Here is a 21327-nt window from a genome sequence, read left to right as displayed (position 1 = left end):
TTGTGCTTCCTGCCATGCCACACTTGCACAGCAGGGTGCATGATACTGGGATGCAGATTAGGTCCCTATCTTGTTTTACTTGTCAGTGCAGGGGGACCGTGGGATTATAATATCAGGATCCCTTTGCACCAGCAAATTAAAATGCAGGTGGAGTGAGGGCAGATCTTGGTAATGGTAGGACCCAAACCACATGCTAGAGACAGCCCCACTTAGTAAGGTCCCAGTTAGCTGGGATGGAGTTAAAACCCTGTGTGTTGCTTAACTGAGTGACAGATGAGGTTTTGAAGACCCAAAGCATAAGGGACCTTGGGATTGGGCTGCCAAGACATCTGTGACCTAGGCCCTGGGGTTACCCTGTGCTGGATCCTGAAACGTGGGCCAGCCTCAGCCAGCTACACATTCAGTTTAAGTGTGATGGAAGTGGGCCAGAAAGTTGTTACACATTATGTGGATGATTTGGCATGGAATGGAAAAAACCCTCATTTTTATCTTACAATTAGTACAAAAGTAAGTTTTGTTTTTGTTTTGTTCTGTTTTTGTTTTGTTTTTTAAATATATATTCTTTTTAAAAATATAGTTGACTTCAAAGCAAATGCATAATTGAAACAAGGAAGACTTTTACACTTTGATTAATCTAATTTGAAGGTAAAAGTAGTTGGTTGTCTCTGCAGTCTGAGCTTTCAGCCCACATGTATTTATGCTTCTTGATGAAATCTCCCATGATCGTTCTCCTTCTTTATAGTTGAAGGTTTGAGTCAAACTGGTAGTGTGGTCTTGCTGTGTGACCGTGTTTTAAGGTAGTTAAACACTTTGCCTCTTGAAAGCACTATCACAGTGTAAAGAATGTATTCTTTAATTACTGTTTATTTTTGCTCAGTAAAGACAGATGCTTCTAAGAACTGGAGCTTTTGTCTGTTGGCACCAAAACCCATTGGTGCTCTTTAAAAATTTGACATACTGTGCATGTACACACCAGTGTCAAAAAATTGTGTTGGGATTAAGGCAGTTTTACTGTAATTTGAACAATTAAGATCCCTTCTAATCAAGGTTCAGTGAGCAGCTGAATGCATTGCCATTCTTTTGTTATTGCTTCAGTGATGTAATCCCAGGATAATCTGTTAGTACTTCTTATCATATGAACCTTTTAAGATTTTCTGGGACAATAGATGTGTACATCTGAACAATTGTACCTTGTCCTGGGATACTATAGTTTGTTCCAGGATAAATGTGATGTCTGTTTGTGGCCTTACTAAGTGGGGCTGTCTCTAGCATTTGGTTCGGCTCCTACCATTACCAAGATCTGCCCTTACTCCACTCTACTCAGTATCTTCTGTCTTATAAGCGTGAATTATATCTTAATATATCTGCAACAAAATGCTTTTAAAGTCTAGTTGTTAAACTCAGTAGATATGTCCATTAATTTTGGGGGCCCTTATTGTACTGGAATATATGTGGAATAGGAAAAAGGCTGGTGCTGGACATTAAGCTGTGACTTTCTTGAATTTTCAGTATTGCTTTTTAACTACCCTTTTCTATTTACTCTGAAATGCACTATAGTCTTAATTGTGCCTTGTAAACTATTGTTTAAAAAATTGTATGCCACTGTTTATATAATTTAGTTTTGGCACATACTTGATCTTGATGGGAACATTTAATATTTGCTTTCATTTTGACTTGCAGAATTTCTGGCCTTTTTTCTAGAGTTCAGCTTCCCTAAAGATGAGAGAGAAAATACATAAAATAACATTAGGCTTGTTTCTCATTGGCATTATCCTGCTTAATTTTTTTAACCCTAAGCTCCCCCCCTCTTGTGGAGTCAAACCTAAGCAGTGCTGAGAAGTTTGAATGGCTTATGGAACTCCAATTTAACCAAAGTTATACATTTTAATGTTTTGTGACGGTCCTCAAAACATTCTGGTCTCCTGAGCTGATGCCTGGACATTGCAAAACTTCCATTCTGGCAAAATCCATAGTTCTTCCTATGACCTTAAGACTCGACAGTGCAGCAGCAGCTGTGAGGGTTGTATGTACTGAGCTTGCAACTGTTGCAAATGAAGCAATTTCCCTGCTTTTACTCTTTCTCCAGAGGCCCTTCATCGCCCCTATGGTTGTGATGTCGAACCGCAAGCACTGAATGAAGCCATCAGGTGGAGCTCCAAGGAAAATCTGCTTGGAGCCACTGAGAGTGATCCCAATCTCTTTGTTGCACTTTACGATTTTGTAGCAAGTGGTGACAACACACTCAGCATCACCAAAGGTAAGGCATCCTGTGCCCTGTCAGCATATTACTGTGGCTCAAACTTGTTCCCATTGAGGCTTTGATTCACAGAGCTGTGTTGAAATAATAACACTTACCTGATCTAAGAAGCCTTAGTTTGGAGGAAAAATGTGGTTATTTTGCAGATCTAGACACGGAACTGAACTTCATGGTGTGGTACTTGCCAAACTTCTCTCTGTAGGATTTTAGGTAATTTTCTTCTGCAGTAAGGTGCGAATTTAAGTTTTGGGGGGGGGGGGAACCTCAAGTAGAATCACTTGTCATTGTTCTACCAGAGAAAGAGAGGAGTGACCATAACTGAGATGATGATGATGATGGTGGTCTTCTGTGAACTACTTGTTAGAAGTGTGCCTTTCAAGCACATGCTTTATCTTTTTGACTTGGTGTGACATGGGCCACCTTTTAACAATGAATTTACTGCAGTGCTAACTGACTGTATATAGTTTAGTAGTATTTCAGTTATTCACACACCATTTATTTGAACAGTTGTGTTAGAAAAATGCAGAGGTTACCAGCATCTTTGGTGTCTGGTACAAGTGTGCACCATGGAGCAAGAACCGTTTTCAATGTTTTATCAATCATTAATCAACAAATTGAAAGGAAGGGAAATATGCTTCTAAACTTGCCCTCTGACATACTGTGCACTACCAAGATAATACAACCTTAAGTGGCACCAGCAAATTTTTGTCACATAAAATAATTATAGTAAATCTGTTAACGCGTACCACTGACAGATTGTCTGAGTACTGCCAGGTGGTACCCACTGCCCTAGAGTACAGAAGGCATGTCAGAGTCATTTGGCCCCATGGGGCCAAATGAGTATCACAGAGCTCCTGTGGCCTGTATCTAGAAAGCAGAGTCGTTCTGTCAACTGAATCTGGAACACAGAGCCACAGGGCTGACTGAAGGGCCAGAAATTTGGCAATGGGCCAAGCAGTGGCAACATTAATTCCTGCAGCCCTGAGCATGTTTTCAACTCTGCAGACCAGATGACATGACTGTGTGCTAAGTATGGCTCATGAGCTTTATCTTTGACACCCCTAGAATACAGCATTGGTGTGTTGTAAGTTTTAATATGTATGTTTCATTAGCTCAGAGGCTCTCAACCTTTTGAGAGTCAAGGCACCTCTCATTAAACTTAAGGCATTGCTCAATGCCAGCTCTTGGCAATCACTTGTTTTTTGACTATAGAGAAATAATACTGTAGAGCAGTTCTTTTGTTGCAAAGAACTCAGACTGTAATGGGCCAGAATGACAGACTTGAACACTGGATTCTTCTTTGAAATCTCCAGGTTTATCTCGAGTCATGTTTGCATACCTAACAGTGTACCATTGCCTGGTACCCCACAGCACCTTGAAAACATTTCAAGACAGCCCAGGATGCCATGGCACCCTGACTGAGCATTGCTGCATTAGCTGAACAATTGGTTACTTTATTTAGTTCAGATATCTGGCACCCCACCGTACTTGGTAAGAACCCAGTGAACTACAGACACTACTGTTTTTAGACTCCAAACATTTCCTGTGCGCAGACTTGTCATTGCAGTGTCAAAAGTTTTATGGATTTCTTCAGAAATATTGTGACCCAAATAACATGTTTATACTCCTTTTTGGTACCAGCAGTATGCTATGCCCTTCAGACTATTTGGTAAAATTATAGGCTTGCTTCAGGGGCAGTTAGCATAAGTCTCAGAGGTACTGGCCATTCATAACCAAGCTAAACATTTGCCAGTGGGGCGTTGATTCCTTACCTGCTTCAAGCCAAGTTTTGCAAATTTAGTTCTTCTGTTACCTGTCTTCTTCTGAATTTCTCAAACCTCTTTGTTTAGCACCCACCATGCCAAAGCTATTCTGGAAAATTAAGAATGTGTTTTTCAGTATATGCATTCTGTGGCAGGACTGCTAGTAGTATTAAAATACAAGAATCGTATGGTCCTATCATGGTAGAACCATGCAGGCTTATTCATTTGTGTACAGAGACATTTCATGTCAGGCATTATTGCCCATATATAAACTTCACCACCTTTCTGCCTTCACCAAAGAGAAATCAAGAGCTTTAAATAGGCCACAAAAAATAGCTTGTAGTGACAGGAAATTGTCATCTTAATACATGCCAGAAAAACCTCCCCTGCTATGCAACTATTTTAAGAAACTTTGTTTTAAGGCTAAAATCTTGAGAGTATTACAAAACATACAGGAAAAAGTTACCTTCTATCTCCAGCAACCTGAACCACAGGAAACCTTGGAATTGGTTGACATATGTGGTAATGCAGTTGAGTGTGAATAAATATTAGCTGAGTATCCAAATAGGCATACAGGCTGTCCTTGGACTTATAACGCAGTTGGTTCCTGAGGTCTTGAGTTGAAACGTTGCAACTCAGAACCAATTTTCTCGTAAGAGACCGTGTTATAAATGGGGGATTGGTTCCTGAACCAAGGCCCGATACCCTGTTTTCACCAAAAATACCCCAGAATTTTGTACTTGATCAATTATAGATGAGTAATATAGCTACATTAATGTGTGTATATTATAAATAGCAATCATATTGATTTGGAAGGACTTCTTTGAGGTGGCTTTGCTGGACTTTTTGAAGGGTTCTTGGCTGGAGTCTTCTCAGAAGTTTTGGCTGCAGGTTCTTCTGGAGTCTTGTCGGTTTTCTTAAACTGTCCAATGAAGTTAGACAGATGTTCTCCAGGAAGATGGGCGACTCAGCAAACTTGTTTGCTGGCATGGCGTCACATCGGATAAAGCATTGTAAAATCAAAACTAATGTCAGAAAGTTGAAACAGGGTGTCAATTTATAAACTTTATAAGTGTGAAATGTTGTAACTTGAAACGTTTTAAGTCATGGGCTGCCTGTAACTAGGCAATAGTATCATATCTGATCTTGTCCTTTAACATTTTGCCTTTAAAGCTAAGTTAACATCTTGTCTAGTAACTGAAATCCAGTTAAATTATGTGGCACCATATAGGTTATAATGAAGAATCCCTGCTAAGGACTGGTATCCCTTAGCTGCACCATCTGGTTTAGTTGTACATGTGAAGACTTACCTACAAAGACTTACCTGATTTCATCTTGATGGTTTCTCTCTTTCTTTCCCATCTGCAGGTGAGAAGCTAAGAGTCTTGGGTTATAACCAGAATGGTGAATGGAGCGAGGTACGTTCTAAGAATGGGCAGGGATGGGTGCCAAGCAACTACATCACACCAGTGAACAGCCTGGAAAAGCATTCTTGGTATCATGGACCAGTGTCACGTAGTGCAGCGGAGTATCTCCTGAGCAGCTTAATCAATGGCAGTTTCCTGGTTCGTGAAAGTGAGAGCAGCCCAGGGCAACTATCCATCTCACTCAGGTATGAGGGACGTGTTTACCACTACAGGATCAATACCACCACAGATGGAAAGGTAAGACCCCTCTAGCAGAAACGATGTGGAGTAAAAATGAGACTACAAAATCCCAAGTTGTACAAGTAGGGGGAGCAAGTTTATTAGCGTATTTATAAAGGGGAGCTCCTCTATATGTTCTTAACTCACAGAAAAACACTTTGGAACGAATTGTGAGAATGTGGTGGTTCTGGCTGAATGCAGAGCTAGAGATCAGGAGATGGCAGTTTGACATGTCGCATCTGTTTTAATTGACATTGGTAAAAATGGCATAATGGGAATGAGAGAGCCTTTGTTAAACTAATGGGTAGTCTTGAAATGGTGTCATGTCTAAAGAGGCCAGAGGCTGATTCATCACAATAATTATCATTTTAAATTAAGCAAAGCATGATGGGGTACATGAGATGAGCAATTCATTTTGAGTTGTGGGCTGTAGGTGCCTCATTGCAAATATAAATCATGTTTAGTAGAATGTTCTGTTTCCCAGTCAAACTGAAAACAATTTTAACTCTAAATTCCCTTAGTTTATTTGAATGTTTTTACTATTCTATCTTTCAGCACCACCAACACATCTACTTATTTTCATTATCTGCAGTTAAACAGATTCTTGGTCCTTTTTTGCCAGGTGTATGTGACAGCAGAAAGTCGCTTCAATACACTAGCAGAGTTAGTTCACCATCATTCAACGGTGGCAGATGGATTAGTGACAACCTTGCATTACCCAGCACCCAAGTGCAATAAGCCCACTGTTTATGGAGTGTCTCCCATCCATGACAAGTGGGAGATGGAAAGAACGGATATTACCATGAAGCACAAGCTTGGAGGAGGGCAGTATGGTGAAGTGTATGTTGGTGTCTGGAAGAAATACAGTCTCACGGTTGCTGTGAAAACACTAAAGGTTGGTTTTTAGACTGCTGCATGCTCAATATTTTACTAGTTATTTGTGTTTAGAGCACATTACAATTAGTTTGTGACATAGTTTTGGAATGAGGGCCACACCATAATGCCAAACACTGGAAACTGAATGGAAAACCCCAGTCCTTGGGCTGATTATGCAAAACCATAATGGTTTAAAAGGAGGAAGTTGACCTCAAGATAACAAAATCCATTTGTTCACATAGCCTACAGAAAAAAGTATTCCACAAGAGCAAACTTTGAGCTCTTTGTGGTTTAAACTGTTAGGATTCTTGGCCAAGAATGTGTCCTCTGTGGGAAGTGAGCATCTAAACCAGTGCTTTAGAAATTGCCACCGAGAAGAACAGAGGACTGGGGAATTCTTGGACATCAAATGTTCCTTCACCCTGTCCCTTTCTCCAGAAAGCCCTTCATTTAACTTCTAGTATTATACTTGTTGTTTTTCAGGTGGTTTTCCTCAGAATTCTCCATATAATCAGTCAGTATATTACGTCTTAATTGACCAAAGGAGTTATTATTCAATGACCTCTGGTATTCTTTCCCTCCAGAAGCATGACCTCCTTTCCTTGTAGAGTTGTTAAGCTAAGGAATGTGAGGTCACAGACTAAGTATGGCAATCTCATGTGCTATTGCAGACCAGCTGCTAGTCTGGTACTATTGTTTAATCATGCTTTAAGCATGCAGTCAGGAGTTTTAGAGATAAGAGGGATTTTTTTTTGTTCTGCCCTAAGCCTAGATAGAAGGACCTTTCTTTGTTGCATCACCTTGGTACAGAGTGGGGAAAAAATGAATATGACTGGGTGAAAAAATAATGTTCTTTTTCTCTGTTCAAGCTTTACAATGCTAAATCAGCCTTAGACATTAAGAGTGGGTTGTCTTTGTTCTGTCCCATCTTTTTAGGAAGATACCATGGAAGTGGAAGAGTTCCTGAAAGAAGCTGCTGTGATGAAGGAAATCAAGCATCCAAATCTGGTGCAGTTATTAGGTGAATTAAGTCTGGTCACTTTTTATGCTTACTCATTCTACTTGAAACAAAGGGTGCTGACAGACATGGAAAAAAACAAAACGCGCTTTACTGGAAGAAGCAGTGTTAGTTTGACCTGACTCCACAGTGTCTGTATAGATCAGGCACTTCAGTGGGACTTTTTGGTACTTTTTTTTTTTTTATCTAAAGCTGATTTAATTAGCTTAAGGTAAAAGTGTCAAAAAAGCACCACTAAAGTGACTGCTACACAGACATTGGGTGAGCCAGGTCCAAATAAAGTGATACCTTTTCTGGGCATGCACTAGGCTTGGCAGGGGGCACACAGAGGTTAAAGCTTTTTTTAAACATCTGTAAGCAGCCAAAATCTTTAAAAAGCAGCTTTCATGACTGACCTGTTTCAGATCAGCTGTACATTAGTTTAGTTTAAACAGTATATTCACTCAAAGGCATGTGCTCTGGATTTGAGCTAATAATAGTACACTCCAAGACACACCCTTATGGCAGTAGAATTCAAACTTTGCCCTATGGAAAGCTATCTTAATACTATGAGTAGAGCCAAGATTTACAGCAGGCTTTTATCAAATACCTGGTAGCCACTCTCTTCAGAGCGAGCAGCACTTTTTAGCACAGTGGTGGCTGCTCACAGGCCAGCAGGTAATATGATTGGGTTGCTCAGACCAAGTTCAAGCATTGCATGTTGGGACTTGTCACACTGCGGACAGTGGTTGTGGACTACATTCTTGGAGCTCTGAGGTATATATGACCTAAGGGCCATACTTCGGCCTTCATAGATTTAAGGAATCCCAGATTGTTGAGCATACACTTGAAACACATGACTGAAGTCCATGTTCTTTAGATATGCAAGATCTTTGGCAATGTGTGAACTTCCCTTCCCTGCAGTCTTCTATCCCATAAATATGGTTTGACTTTTGAGACCTGGCCATGTATTATACACAATTCAGCATTTTCGAAGTTCAGTAAAATTATGCTCTTTACTGCAGTTGGTATTATAATAGATAAACTGATAGTAGGTGTTTAATTCATACAAAAGTCATTCATAGGCTTGCCTAGTTATTCATATGAACAGAAAGATCTTTATTGAAATGTCCACACTGAGTAGTATTTACAGCTAAGAAAACAATAAAAGTAACCAAATCTCTACTTCTGTGGGGAAAAGACCAGTGAGCATATTGCAAGACATCTCACTGTAGTGGTGGGGAATAGGCCTGTGCGAAGCAGCAGGTATTCGATTTGGCCAATTTGAAGGGACAGCGATTCAATTTGGTGATTCGAATCACTGTCCCAATTCGATTTGGATTCAGAAATTTGACCTCGAATTGGGCCAAATCTCCTCTGAATCAAAACTGAATCAAACAGATGGCGGCAGTGTCAGTGATGGATCCCACTCGCCACCTACTCCCTCCCACTCCCCTTGCCCCTCCATGGCTGCCCAGTCCCAGAAACCTGGCACTTTAAAAAAAAAAAAAAAAAAAAAAAAAAAAAGAAAAGAAAAAGTCCCACACTTACCAGCTGCAGCAGTGGTGATTTGGGGGTTTGTGACAGCGCCCCTTGCAGAGCTCAGGACAGTGGGGATTGGCTCCCCTCACCTGGCACTAGCATGGCAGCTGTTGCATCGCAAGGGAGTTGCACGCTGTCCCAGAGCTGGGGTGGCTTCAGCAGTCACCCAAAGCCCAGCAGCACTCAGCCCGAGTGGCCCCAGCTCCCAAACAGTGTGTGGAGCCCAGCAGCACCCTGCTGAGCCGCACTGCACCCTCACAAGGCAACAACTGCTGTGTGAGTGCCAGGCAGGAGGGGCCAATCCCCTGCTGCCCCACACTGCACGGGGGAGGCTCTGCCACAAGCCCCCAGAGGCCCCAGTCACCACTGCTGCATCCGGTCGGTGAGTGTGGGGCTTCTTGCTTGCTTGCTTGCTTGCCAGGGCTGGACGGGGCAGCCATGGTGATGGCAGTGGGGGCTGGGGGGGGATCCTCCCCCATGGTCCCCTCCAGCCTCCTGCCCCCTACTTACTGGCATGGAGCCTGGGTTGAGCTCCCTGCCGCAGCAAGCGTGGACCTCCCGAATCTCTGAATTTGGAGGCTTTTGAATCGATTTGGACCTTTTAATGGGCATCGTGATTCGATTCTGATTTGGAGATTTGGCCCCCAAATCAGGCCGAATCTCCTCTGAATCTTACCGATTACCAAAGCTCCGTACTGCCCTAGTAGGGAATGAAGGCAAGGTCATGTTCAATGAAAATGTGGATAGAAGAAATCTCGAAGGCTTTGCAGCTTGGCAATGCCCAGCTGATCTCGCTGGTATCATGTACATAGTAAGATGACTACTGCTGCATAGTCTGCATAGCTGTTAATTTTCCATTTTCAAAGGTTCTTCCTAGACATTAGATTCCAAATCTTCATCAGTGTATATTCCCATCTGCTGTTGCACCTGGACTCATGCTGTTTTTTTAAATAAAGCTAAGAGTAGGATGAAAGGAAAAAGTATTGGGAATGTGAAGCACTCCAATAATTTCAACTGCCGTGTGCTCCATTATGAAATGATGCATCTCTACCCAACCCTGCCCTGGAAAAGAAATAATTATAACTTCCTAATTCATCTTGCTGATTGGAGTATGCTGCTGTTACAGAAAATCAAAAATAAATGGAAATAGAATCCTACAAAGATATTTGATAAACTAGGACTGAGGTGAATGTAAATGTTAATTCTCTGTTCCCTGCTACCAGGTGTGTGTACGCTGGAGCCACCCTTTTACATTGTAACAGAATACATGCCATATGGGAACCTGCTGGACTATCTACGGGAATGCAACCGGGAGGAGGTAAGCGCTGTTGTGCTGCTCTACATGGCCACCCAGATCTCCTCTGCTATGGAATATTTGGAAAAGAAGAATTTTATCCACAGGTGGGTGAAATAACATTACACTGTGTTGCAGTGAAAGGGGAGGGGAAGGTTGCCTCTTAAAATATGGTATCTTTGTGGAGAATTTCTCATAAATTTAGAAATGTGATTTGAAGTGGGGATCCTCTACAGGCTGTTTTAGTTTGGATGTTATCCTAGAGCAGCCCATCCAACTTTTGAATGGCCAGCCAGAGGCCCCCTGTCATGAGCTGCATGCCCCTCAGGCTGCGTGTTGTATGTACTGCATTGGGTGTACCCTTCCCTGCTTCACCCTTTCTCCTGCACTGCATCAACATTCCTGTTCTGTACCATGTGATGGGACTTCCCCCACTTGTACTGCAGTGAGGCCCTGGGTCCCCCTGAGTTCCTTGGCCATGCTACCCTCTACCCCACACATGCACCCAGGGATAGGAACAGACAGCAGAGCCTGGAGGAGGGAGGGGGAGCCCAGAGAGCAGAGCAGCAGCAGCAGCCAGCGGGACAGTGATGGGGAGAAATGCCCAGACCAGGAGTCTGTGGGCTGAAATTTAACCCCTTGGCATGGGCAGAGGGGCACATGCAGTCTGCAGCCCACCAGTTGGACAGCCTGATTCAGGAGGGTATTGTGAATGAGGGCAGGGTTGAGCTATGTGTAATATTTGCTGGCATCTCTGGCCTTTTTTCACCTCTTCTTTGACTTTAAGTACTCTTCTTAACAGCTCTTTTTCAGAACAGACCCAAAACAACATTTTACTCATTCTAGTCTGGAAACGGAAAAATTAAGCTGTTATAACTTTTATAGTGAGTAGGCATGGGCAAAATAGTCCAGAGGGCTGGATCCAGCCTGCAGGAGCCCACCAATTCATTTTACCCCACCCACCCAGGACACTTAACTCCCACCTTCCTACATAGGAGGGCCCCAGCCTGGTCTCAAGCTTCCGGGTGGGGTCATTACCCTGCTGCAGCTGCTGGGGACCTGCTCTGCTTCCCTGGCCTCCAGTGGCTCCTCCTTTGTTCCTGCTGCTGCAGCACTCGTTCTGGGCATCAGGCAGGGAAGCTGCAGCTGGGTGGGAATGGAGCCCAGGGCCTGTGCCTAGTGGGGCTGCAGGAGCGTGAAGCTTGGGTGGGCAGGGCATGGGTGTGTGGGATTTGTGGGGTAAGGAGTGTGGGGATTCCCCCACATCCCCCCACCATGGCTTAAAGCTGCTGCTGGTGGCAGCAGCAGGTGGCAGGCCCTCGGGGTGCTCATGGTGTGCACAGGTGTAGCTGCCCAGCAGCACACAGCTCTGGCCACTTTTGGGAGCTTCACATGGCGGCAAGAAATGGAGCCAGGCCCACCTACCTCTATTGCATGGGGCTCTCATGCAGCTCCGGGGACTTACGCACCAGCAGGGGGAAGCTCCACATGATGGAGCTGGCTGCCTTCCCTGCCTCCTGCTGCCATGTGTAGTTCATGGGACTCTGCCAAAAGTGGCAGAGAGCCACATTTCCTGCTTTCTCGCAGAGTCCTGTCATCTGCACATCATGGCAGGGAGTGGGGAAGACAGTTGGTTCCTTTGTGCAGAGCTTACCCCAGTGGTACATGGGTACCAGGAGCTGCACATGAGGTAGCCTGCCTCCACTTGTCACCACATGCAGGTCCTGGAACGGGCTGGAACTGTGTGCTGCTGGGTGGTTGCATCTGCATGGGCCATGAGCACCCTGAGGACCCACTGCCAGCAGCAGGGGCTGTGTGCTGTGGTGGGGGGGGTCCCCACATAGCCCCACCCTCCCTCACACCCCACAAACCCTATACACGCCCACATCCTGTCTATACCACTCCCACAAGCCTCCTACATATGTCTCATCCTCCCCCCCACACACACACTGCCACACCCCCACCCACACACATACCCCACCATATACACGCACTCACCCCCCAGAACTGCATCCCACACACTCCCCCACACACCACCACCCACACAAAAGTAAGACTATTTTTGACATATTATGGAATCACCTCTACATAAACTGTGCAAACACATAAATCGGGACAAAAATATTTTTTGAAATCAAAATATGTTTATAGTAGATGTTTGACTTTTAGTGTGTGATTTGTTTTTTCTTCTGGTTCCAAGGTGGTAACCCCTCCCCCACCCCCAGGAGCCCTTACAGGGACAAGGGGAGGGACTTCCAGTGGCAGAGGGGGTGGGACATTTGGTCCCAAGATGGCAACCGGGGGTGGGGCACCTGCACCTGCCGCCCTCAGCAGCTCACCAAAATTCATTAAGCTGCCCTCCAGCCAAAATAATTGCCCACCCCTGATACTGAGGGAAGGTGTAAAGAAATTGCCTGTTCCAGTTGGATCAAAACCAGCAGTCAGCAATAATTCTGGCAGTGGCCCAGAAGGACCCAGCTTGAGTCAAAGGAAGGCCAGTGCTGGGACTCAGCTGCCCCTGCCACTGTTTGTCCCCTCTGCCTGGCCCTGGCTGGCTGTAGGTTGCTGACCCTTAGTAAAGACAATGTGACAAGGCTGCTATTCTTCATAGGGATTGTCAAGAGCTGAATTTATCGTATTCCCGATTAAACTCAGAACCATTGTCATTGTAACACTCTTACTGATGGTTTTAATGGAAGCTAAAGGAAGAGCCCTAGATTCTGAACTGCCCCATCAATCTCAGTTGTGGTTTCTCCAAGTCATGGATAGACAGTGGGAGATTATTTTGTCTCTACCTATTCTGTGAGAAAAGAGATTCCTCCAGGTTTATTTTCAGACCCCTCAGTTGCTGAATTTCTCTTCAAAATAGTCTTTTTGAAGCTGAGGACTCCTGGATTTAGGTGAAAAATGTGTTCCAACGGATCCTGGTGGAATTAGTACATGCAACTGATTTAGTGATTACTGATGCTGAAAGGACATCAAATCTTGGGTCCTTCTCAGGGTAAGAAGTGAACATACATTAGGCAAGTCATTCTCAACCAGGGTGCTGCAGCACCTTCCGGTGTCATGAGATCCTTAAGTGTTCTGCAAGGTGTCGCTCAGTATTAATATTGGTAGGTGAACAAACACCTGTACTTGATTCACACGATAAACTCAACTCAAATTTCAAATGGGATTCATAGTTTCATAGTTATTGGGGTCGGAAGGGACCTATTAGATCATCGAGTCCGACCCCATGCCCTGGGCAGAAAAGAGCGTTGGGGTCAAATAACCCCAGCCAGGTGTCTGTCCAATCTTCTTTTGAATATTTCCAAGGAAAGGGACAGCACCACCTCCCTTGGAAGCCTAGTCCATATTTTGGCGACCTTCACTATAAAGAACTTTTTCCTGATGTCCAGCCTGAATTTGCTCTCTTTTAACTTGTGTCCATTGTTTCTAGTTATCCCCGACTGTCACCCTGGTAACCATCGTATCCCTCACTTTCTGCTGACCCCCACAATGAGTTTGTAGGTGGCTGCGAGATTACCACCTCTCAGCCTCCTCTTGTGGAGGCTAAAGAGGTTCAGGTCTCCCAATTGGTCCACATAGGGTTTTTTCTCTAGGCCTTTAACCAGACAGGTGGCCCTCCTCTGAACCCTTTCCAGGTTATCCATATCCCTCCTGAAGTGCAGCAACCAAAACTGGATGTAGTACTCCAGCTGCAGCCTGACCAATGCTGCATAAAGGGGAAGTATCACCTCCCTAGACCTGTTTGTGATGCACCTACTTATGCAAGAAAGAGTGCAGTTAGCTTTATGTATTACCTCATCACACTGGTGACTCATAATAGACTCCAAAATGAACATGACTCCAAGGTCCCTTTCCGCAGTTGTGCTGCTTAGAATGGTCCCTCCCAGACTGTAGGAGTGCTGATGATTCTTCCTCCCCAGATGCAACGCATGCCACTTACCCATGTTAAACTGCATCCTATTCTGTTCTGCCCACCTCCCCAGCCTGTCCAAATCCACTTGGATTTGCTCCTTGCCCTCTAGCATGTTTACCTCCTCCCCTCCCCCCATAGTTTTGTTGTCAGCAAACTTGGCCAGGGTGCTTACTACTCCCTTGTCCAAGCCATTAACAAAAATATTGAATAGTACTGGTCCCAGGACAGAGCCTTGGGGGACTCTGCTGCCTACATTTCTCCAGGTGTCAAAAACATTTGGACCTATTGTGGGTTTTCTGAGTTCTTTGCAACAGAATTTCTCTTTTTTTTCTACTCTTTCTATTTTGTTAATTCTTTTCATCCTGGCATAAAATTTATCATCAGGTCTTTGACTGTAGTTTGTATTACAATGAGTGTCAAACACTTCTAGGTACTATATGGTGGTATTAATAGCATGCCTGAACCAAATGGGAAATGTAGTGCTCTAGCTATGGACATTTGTTGTGGCTCAGTAGTTTGGGTGGAAGGAGAATCTAATTCAAGGCATAAACAGTGCATGCACTGGGATAAAAATTTCAGGTAGTTCTTGAGAAAGCAACTCTAACTGTGCATTTCTTCTCACACAGGGACCTAGCAGCTCGGAACTGCTTGGTAGGAGAAAATCATGTGGTGAAGGTGGCTGATTTTGGCTTGAGTCGATTGATGACTGGAGATACCTACACAGCTCATGCTGGAGCTAAGTTTCCTATCAAATGGACAGCTCCTGAGAGCCTGGCTTATAACACCTTCTCAATTAAATCAGATGTTTGGGGTAAGATGTGTTCAAAGCCCTCACCTGTGGTAGCCCAGAGCGTTTATAACACCTGATAAAGGGAGTTTGAGGAAGAGGATGTCTGCTGATATCAGACCAGGTCACCCATCACAACACCCTGACTTTTCCTAGCATGTATATTCATGGGCGGATACGGAGGAGGTGGTGGCATGGCCACAGCTCCCTTTTTTGACCATATGACAGGATCAGTAGCCAGGTACTTTAAATCCCAAAAGAAGATAAAAATTCCACCCCGCTCTCTGTCTGCCACAGAAGCGTGTCCTGTCACATTCACCCCTACCCCTTTTGCCCACCTGTCTGCTATTGCTAGAGTTGCTGCTGTTGTGTTCTTCCTGTCCCAAGGGCAAAGGAGGTCTTGTCCCGCTCCCAGCTGGTCTGGGTAGGGGCTAGGATCAGTTGGAGACAGTGGTGGCAACAGGTGGGTGGATTCCCTCTCCCTGTCTATTCCCAGGGAGCAGGCCCAGGGCCAGGAAACCCATCTGCCCATGGTACTGAGCCCAGCCTCTACACTGCTTGGTTGAAGTGGCTCTGGAACTTCCTTCACCCCCAGGACAGTTGGATAACAGCAGCAGGAGGTAGGGGGTAGGGGACATGCCTTTGAGCAGGGAGGTGCAGGGGATGAGAATTCTTACCTGCTTTGGGGACTTACAAAGTCCCTGACTGCAGCTTCCCTGGTGTGGTCTGCCTGCCCCAGTGGGAGCCTAGAGACTCAAAGCAGGGGGTGTAGGCACCCTGTAGTGCCAGATCCTGCTCCTACAGCCCCCACCCGTTTTGTAAAATCCTACATGTACTCCTCCTGAAGGCTGACATGAATAACTGCAGAAGAGACTACTTCAGGCTATATTCAAGACTATGGTAGGACTCATCCCATGGAAGAAAAGAAGGGATAGATGAAAATTTGGTTTTTTTTGTTCTTCTTTGCAGCCTTTGGGGTGCTGCTGTGGGAGATTGCTACCTATGGGATGTCACCATACCCAGGTATTGACCTCTCACAGGTGTATGATCTGCTGGAGAAAGGATATAGAATGGAACAACCAGAAGGATGTCCCCCAAAGGTTTATGAACTGATGAGAGCATGTGAGTCTTTTCTCTTTTTTTCCTCCTCTGTTTCATTTTGGGAAGGAAATGTAAAAATCTAGGATAGTGATGAGAATCCATAATTAGCTGTGGAACCTTTTGTTTCTGATCTGCCCTGTCATGTTTGACTGATGTTGGTAATTGAAAATACTTTCACTGTCTGAAGGGTGTCTAGTGACCTGTGTAAAAAGTGTGATGTACACTAGACACTGGCTTGAAACTAAGCATTCAATTCTGAAAATCCCCATCACAATTAGGACTGTTAAATGACACCCTTCGGTCCCACCAGCAGAGACCATGGCCTGAATGGTACTATAACACTTAGAATAGCCCCATAGTTCAGTGGCAGAAACACCTTGGGCAACTGTAATCTGGAAGCCTGGTCTATTTTGTTACATCTGCCTGCTCTATGGTTAAAGAAGAGTTTAATCTCCACGGCTGAGATGGCAAATAAGGAAATGTTACTTTTTCATTTAAAAAAAAAAAAAAAGAGGTGAGAAGGAATTAGTGCTGGCAACATGATAATGCTTTGTTATGATTGAAAGATGGTTTCTTGATCCATCACCACTACAGCCTTGCTACACCTGTCTGTGATCCCTGTTGAAATAAGCTGGGATTCCAGCAACTGTGTGATTGACATGCTGGCTGTGGAATAAATGGTCTTAGCAAAAACGTACTCAAATCCTCAGACTCTTTCCCCTGCAAAAAAAACCAAACAAGATGACTATCTGTAATTCCTGCTGCACACATTGAGAACTTTTCTACCTTGCCATATAGGCTGGATGTGGAATCCCCCAGAACGACCATCATTTGCTGAGACCCACCAGGCCTTTGAAACGATGTTCCATGACTCCAGCATATCAGAAGGTGAGTACCCTTGCTTTTTCTACTCTTGTTAAATGTGGTATTTCATGTCCATGGTGCTGACTACAGGTTATTGAGGCTTACTCTGCTAGAGTCTTGCTCTTCAGATGTACAAAATTGTGCTCATGTATGTTTCAGTGAGATTAGACGCATTTAAAAATATTCCAGTCCAGTGGAAGCTGTATTAATTTGTTTAGGTATAAAAGGGTAATGGAATAGGTGTTAAGTATAAAATCTAGTCCATATTAGAAGTCTTTTATTTCTATTACAGAACTTAAGTATAGTCTTTGAAGGTGAGTTGAAAGAAGGGAAAGCACACACACATGCAATATTGGCCTGTATTTTTTTAACTTTAGAAATTGAGTGACTAAATACTGTATCTTCTTGCATACCACACCCCCTCCCCCCCAAATAAGACATGAACCTTGATTTGGGGAAGGCAGAACAAAGGAAAAAAATATTTCTAGAGTTATGACTGCATAGAGCAGGGACAGAACCTAATCTTAATATCACTTATGCTCCCTGTCAAAAGCTGAATCTGTAGCTGCTGTTGAAAACTGATGTTTAAGGGCAAGTCTGATTTTGAAAAGAAAAAAATCTGCCAGTGTGTTAACTGACATGCTCAGCTGCCTGAATAGAAATACCACTGCTGCTGCTGAGCAGTTGGTTTTAAATATGCAGTGGAGCAGGAATTTAAGTGGAGTGCTTCCATTCTGGGGGAGAGAGGGTGGGGCATCGGTTTTGTTATTTAACATACACACCCCAATTTTTGAAGGCTAATTTTGGTGGAAAGGGTGCATGTGGTATGTGAGTAAATATGGTATGGATTTTCATCAGCGCTTATTACTGTTTTAACCTCTGGAAGGAAAGTGCTATTACCAGCAACAAACGGATACACCTAACTTGAGCACGTAGCTATTACACATGTATTTAATCTAAAATTTTGGTACACAGTGGGCACGTCTATACATGCATTAATGCACCTTTGCTACTGGACATTAAATTTAGTACCTCTACACAGTACTACATAAATGTGCAGTTGCTGGCAGTACTGCATGGTAGCAAAGGCATGCACTTTTTTTGTGAAGCTTAATGCTCAGTAGACTAATTTTTGCTGCACATTAGTGCTTTAGCATGGCTTTTGCAATAAGCTAATGCACAGTGAAATTAGTCTTCTGTGCATTGTCTTGTGTAGATGCGCCTAGTATCAAACAACAGAGGGCAGGGCTATTTCCATCTCCTAAAAAGCTTTGAACCTTCTTTGAAATGTAAAGTAAGTTGATCCATCCCCTTCACTACCACAGAAAATGCACCTGGCTAAAATTCCATTAGAGAAAGTCATTCTGCCCAAACAAACCCAAGCTTGGCAAATTCCAGGAGTTTTATGGCCTTGCCTAACCCTTGTGTGTACATATGTAATGCTAGGAAAAATAGAATCTGCCTTTATTGTTAATGGGATGGTGCAGCCTGGAAAAGGGGAGTACTCTACCTCAAGGCCAGCTTTCCTCTTAAAGGGACACGCTGCTACAGGGGTGTTTCTATGCCGAGAAAGATGACTATCCTACTAAGAGTTGAGCAGCTTCTGAGCCATAAGCAGCACCTCAACCCCTGGCATGGGATAGAAGCTGCTTTTTTGAGGGGGTTGCTGTTTCTTATTTTACATTTCTCACTATTTTTTGTTGTTGCTGAACTTGGATGTAAACCAGTGTCTGAAACCATTAAGAAATACTATATATTTTTGCATACAAGACAACACCAAATAAAACACACAACTTGTTTTTTTGGAAAGCAGAATGTAAAAAAAATAAAAATAAAAAAAAATTCAGGGTCATGGCTAACTGCATAACAGAGTAAGTTCTCCTGGGAACATAGGATCCAGGGATACAGAATCCCATGAGAAGTCTGAGGCAGCAGGAACTTCCTGGTGTAGCAGACTGTCTCCTGGGATGTCATTTCTTAGACCGTCTGTTTCCAGGAGGATTTATTGTGTCACACAAAGTTAGGCCCCAGACACTTGGAATGGCAGCAGCAAAACTAAATACTTTACTGTAAGTACCTTGTATAAGTTACTATAAATTGTTTTCATATCACAAGCCTCATTAAGATACTACCAACAAACTCACGTGCTGCTTCAGGCACAAGCTAATAGTGCTCAGCCAGTAGCTATGGCTGTGAGAGGGCTAACACAGGACTCCATACCTTCATATTTGAGCCAAACATAAATCACAGCCATCTTGACAGCTGCATAGCATGCATAGTGTTTCCAGGCATGCCTCTTTTCCAGTGAAGAAAACAGCTTCATTGCCTAAAGTGCACACTTCAATTTTGGGAGGCTGATTTTTGGGGGAAAGGCACATATTGTATGCAAGCAAATGTAACTAATCCTCTCCAGTAGGGGTCAGCAACATTTTGCAGCCAGGAGGGACTGCTTTAACAGAGCTTAGCTCTGAATGTGCTCCTTCCTTTTTTTTTTTTTTTTCCCCTCCACCAGTACTGCCACTGCTACTCTTCCCTGCTGCCAAAATGCTGCAGAAGCCTCTAGTTCTGTGGCCTGTAGGTTGCCAAACTCGGGTTTATATCCTTGGATCCAGTAGAACAGGGTTCCTCAACCAGTGGGTCCTCTAGGTGGGACTCAGTTGTGGTGGCAAAACCAGAGTACCACAGCAGGACTTCTGGTTTCACTTTTGCACACTTCAGTTGGCTGTTGGGAGCTACTGCCCCCTCCTTGACCGGTGGGACCAGGATTTTTTGACCTTACGTAGGTGGGACATAAGGTACAAAAGGTTGGCTCACAGCAATTGGACAAGGGCCTCCAGTAAAGACTCGTTCTTTTCCTTTCCTTTGCTAATCTCTGATCCCACTGTTCTCCTCATCCTCTTTGATTATCTCCTCCCCCTCAACCCCTCTTATAGAGGTGGCAGAAGAGCTTGGAAGAACAGCCTCATCATCATCTATAGTTCCTTATTTGCCCCGGTTACCCATGCTTCCCTCCAAGACTAGAACTTTGAAGAAACAGACAGAGAACAAGGAGAATATTGAAGGAACACAGGAAGCTGTGGAGCATTCGGCTTCCAGCTCAGCACCAGGTATGGGCAGTAAGAGTCGCTGTGGCCATACATTATAGGGCAGGTTTTCATCTGGCATAAGTTATCGGTAGCTGTTTATTGACATTTCCAGTACTGTGACTACGTATATGAACTGAACATGTGCACCTGCTGATCTCAGCAGGATGGTTTTTAGGCTCAACCACACTCCAGCTAGCCCTTGTAAAGTGGTATTACTCAATGAACCCCATGAACATGTTGCACATACAAGTTAAGGTAGAACAAGAAAAAGTAATGCACCTGAGAGTAGGCACACAGACAGTAAGCCTTATCTGTGTCTTGCTTTTTTGGAGTAGTGCTGGGGAGGGTTCAGGATAAGGAAACACTTCTCTTCTTGGGGAAGCTGAGAGGGTATGGTATACAGCCTGGCATTTTTTCTTGATGTGTGAAATAGGGTATATCAGTTGGCAGTATGTGCTCTGGCTATTGTTTATGAAACTCAGGGATTTCTAAGAGCAATAAGAATAGGGCTTTGAACAGATGCTGTGCAAGATTCCCTGCACTGCTCTCAGTTCATCAAACTATTCAGTTGAATGAACAACCGTTCATTTCAGGCTGTGTAAAGCAGTGGTCTCCAAACTTTTTTGATCGTGCACCCCTATCAGTAAAAAATTTTGAGTATGCACCCCCAATATATGTATATTTATATAAATACAAATAGAAGTTCTAATATTTTCTTCTTGCACCCCAGTTGATTGTCTTGTGTACCCCCTGGGGTGTGCACACCCCACTTTGGAGAGTACATACCCCACTTTGGAGACCACTGGTGTAAAACAGTTTAAGGGTTAGAACATATTAATAGATCCTACCACTCCAGCTTCACCAGCCTGATCTCTTACTGTGAAAACTGTATTTTTTTTTTGGTTTGATAAACTTCATCGCCATCTTGAATGTTAACATTTTTATTGTTTTTAAAAATGATTTAGAATTTCATAAGCAAAACTGACAAACAGTAAAATAGATTGTTTAATTTATAGTTTAAAGCACAAGACCCATAAGCAGAGAAGAAAAGGGCAGAGAGAGAAAAAAAGAAATAGAAACTAGAGGTGAACAACAGATCCTTGGTGTCATCTGAACTTTTTCTTATGTTGAGTTTTCCAACTTGCATGACTAAGGTTTTTGTGTGTATGAAATTTTATTTTTCAAAGGACGC

General features: G+C 43.7%; 1 protein-coding gene across 4 annotated transcripts in view; it reads left to right on the top strand.

Annotated features, from left to right (window-relative positions):
• ABL2 (ABL proto-oncogene 2, non-receptor tyrosine kinase) overlaps positions 1–21327 on the top strand; it is a 71658-nt gene that overhangs the window by 41789 nt on the left and 8542 nt on the right. For all 4 annotated transcript variants that reach the window (XM_090047463.1, XM_090047461.1, XM_090047464.1 and 1 more), the window contains exons 2-10: positions 2087–2257; positions 5389–5684; positions 6289–6561; positions 7479–7563; positions 10305–10482; positions 14924–15108; positions 16054–16206; positions 16984–17073; positions 19983–20156. In XM_090047463.1, the coding sequence (XP_089903589.1) occupies positions 2087–2257; positions 5389–5684; positions 6289–6561; positions 7479–7563; positions 10305–10482; positions 14924–15108; positions 16054–16206; positions 16984–17073; positions 19983–20156 (1605 nt within the window). The remainder of the gene's footprint in view (positions 1–2086; positions 2258–5388; positions 5685–6288; positions 6562–7478; positions 7564–10304; positions 10483–14923; positions 15109–16053; positions 16207–16983; positions 17074–19982; positions 20157–21327) is intronic.

The sequence above is a fragment of the Crocodylus siamensis genome, chromosome 5 (genome assembly GCF_052110815.1).
Source record: "Crocodylus siamensis isolate JL-2025a chromosome 5, ASM5211081v1, whole genome shotgun sequence".
NCBI lineage: Eukaryota > Metazoa > Chordata > Crocodylia > Crocodylidae > Crocodylus > Crocodylus siamensis.
This window is presented reverse-complemented; position numbering and strand designations above follow the sequence as displayed.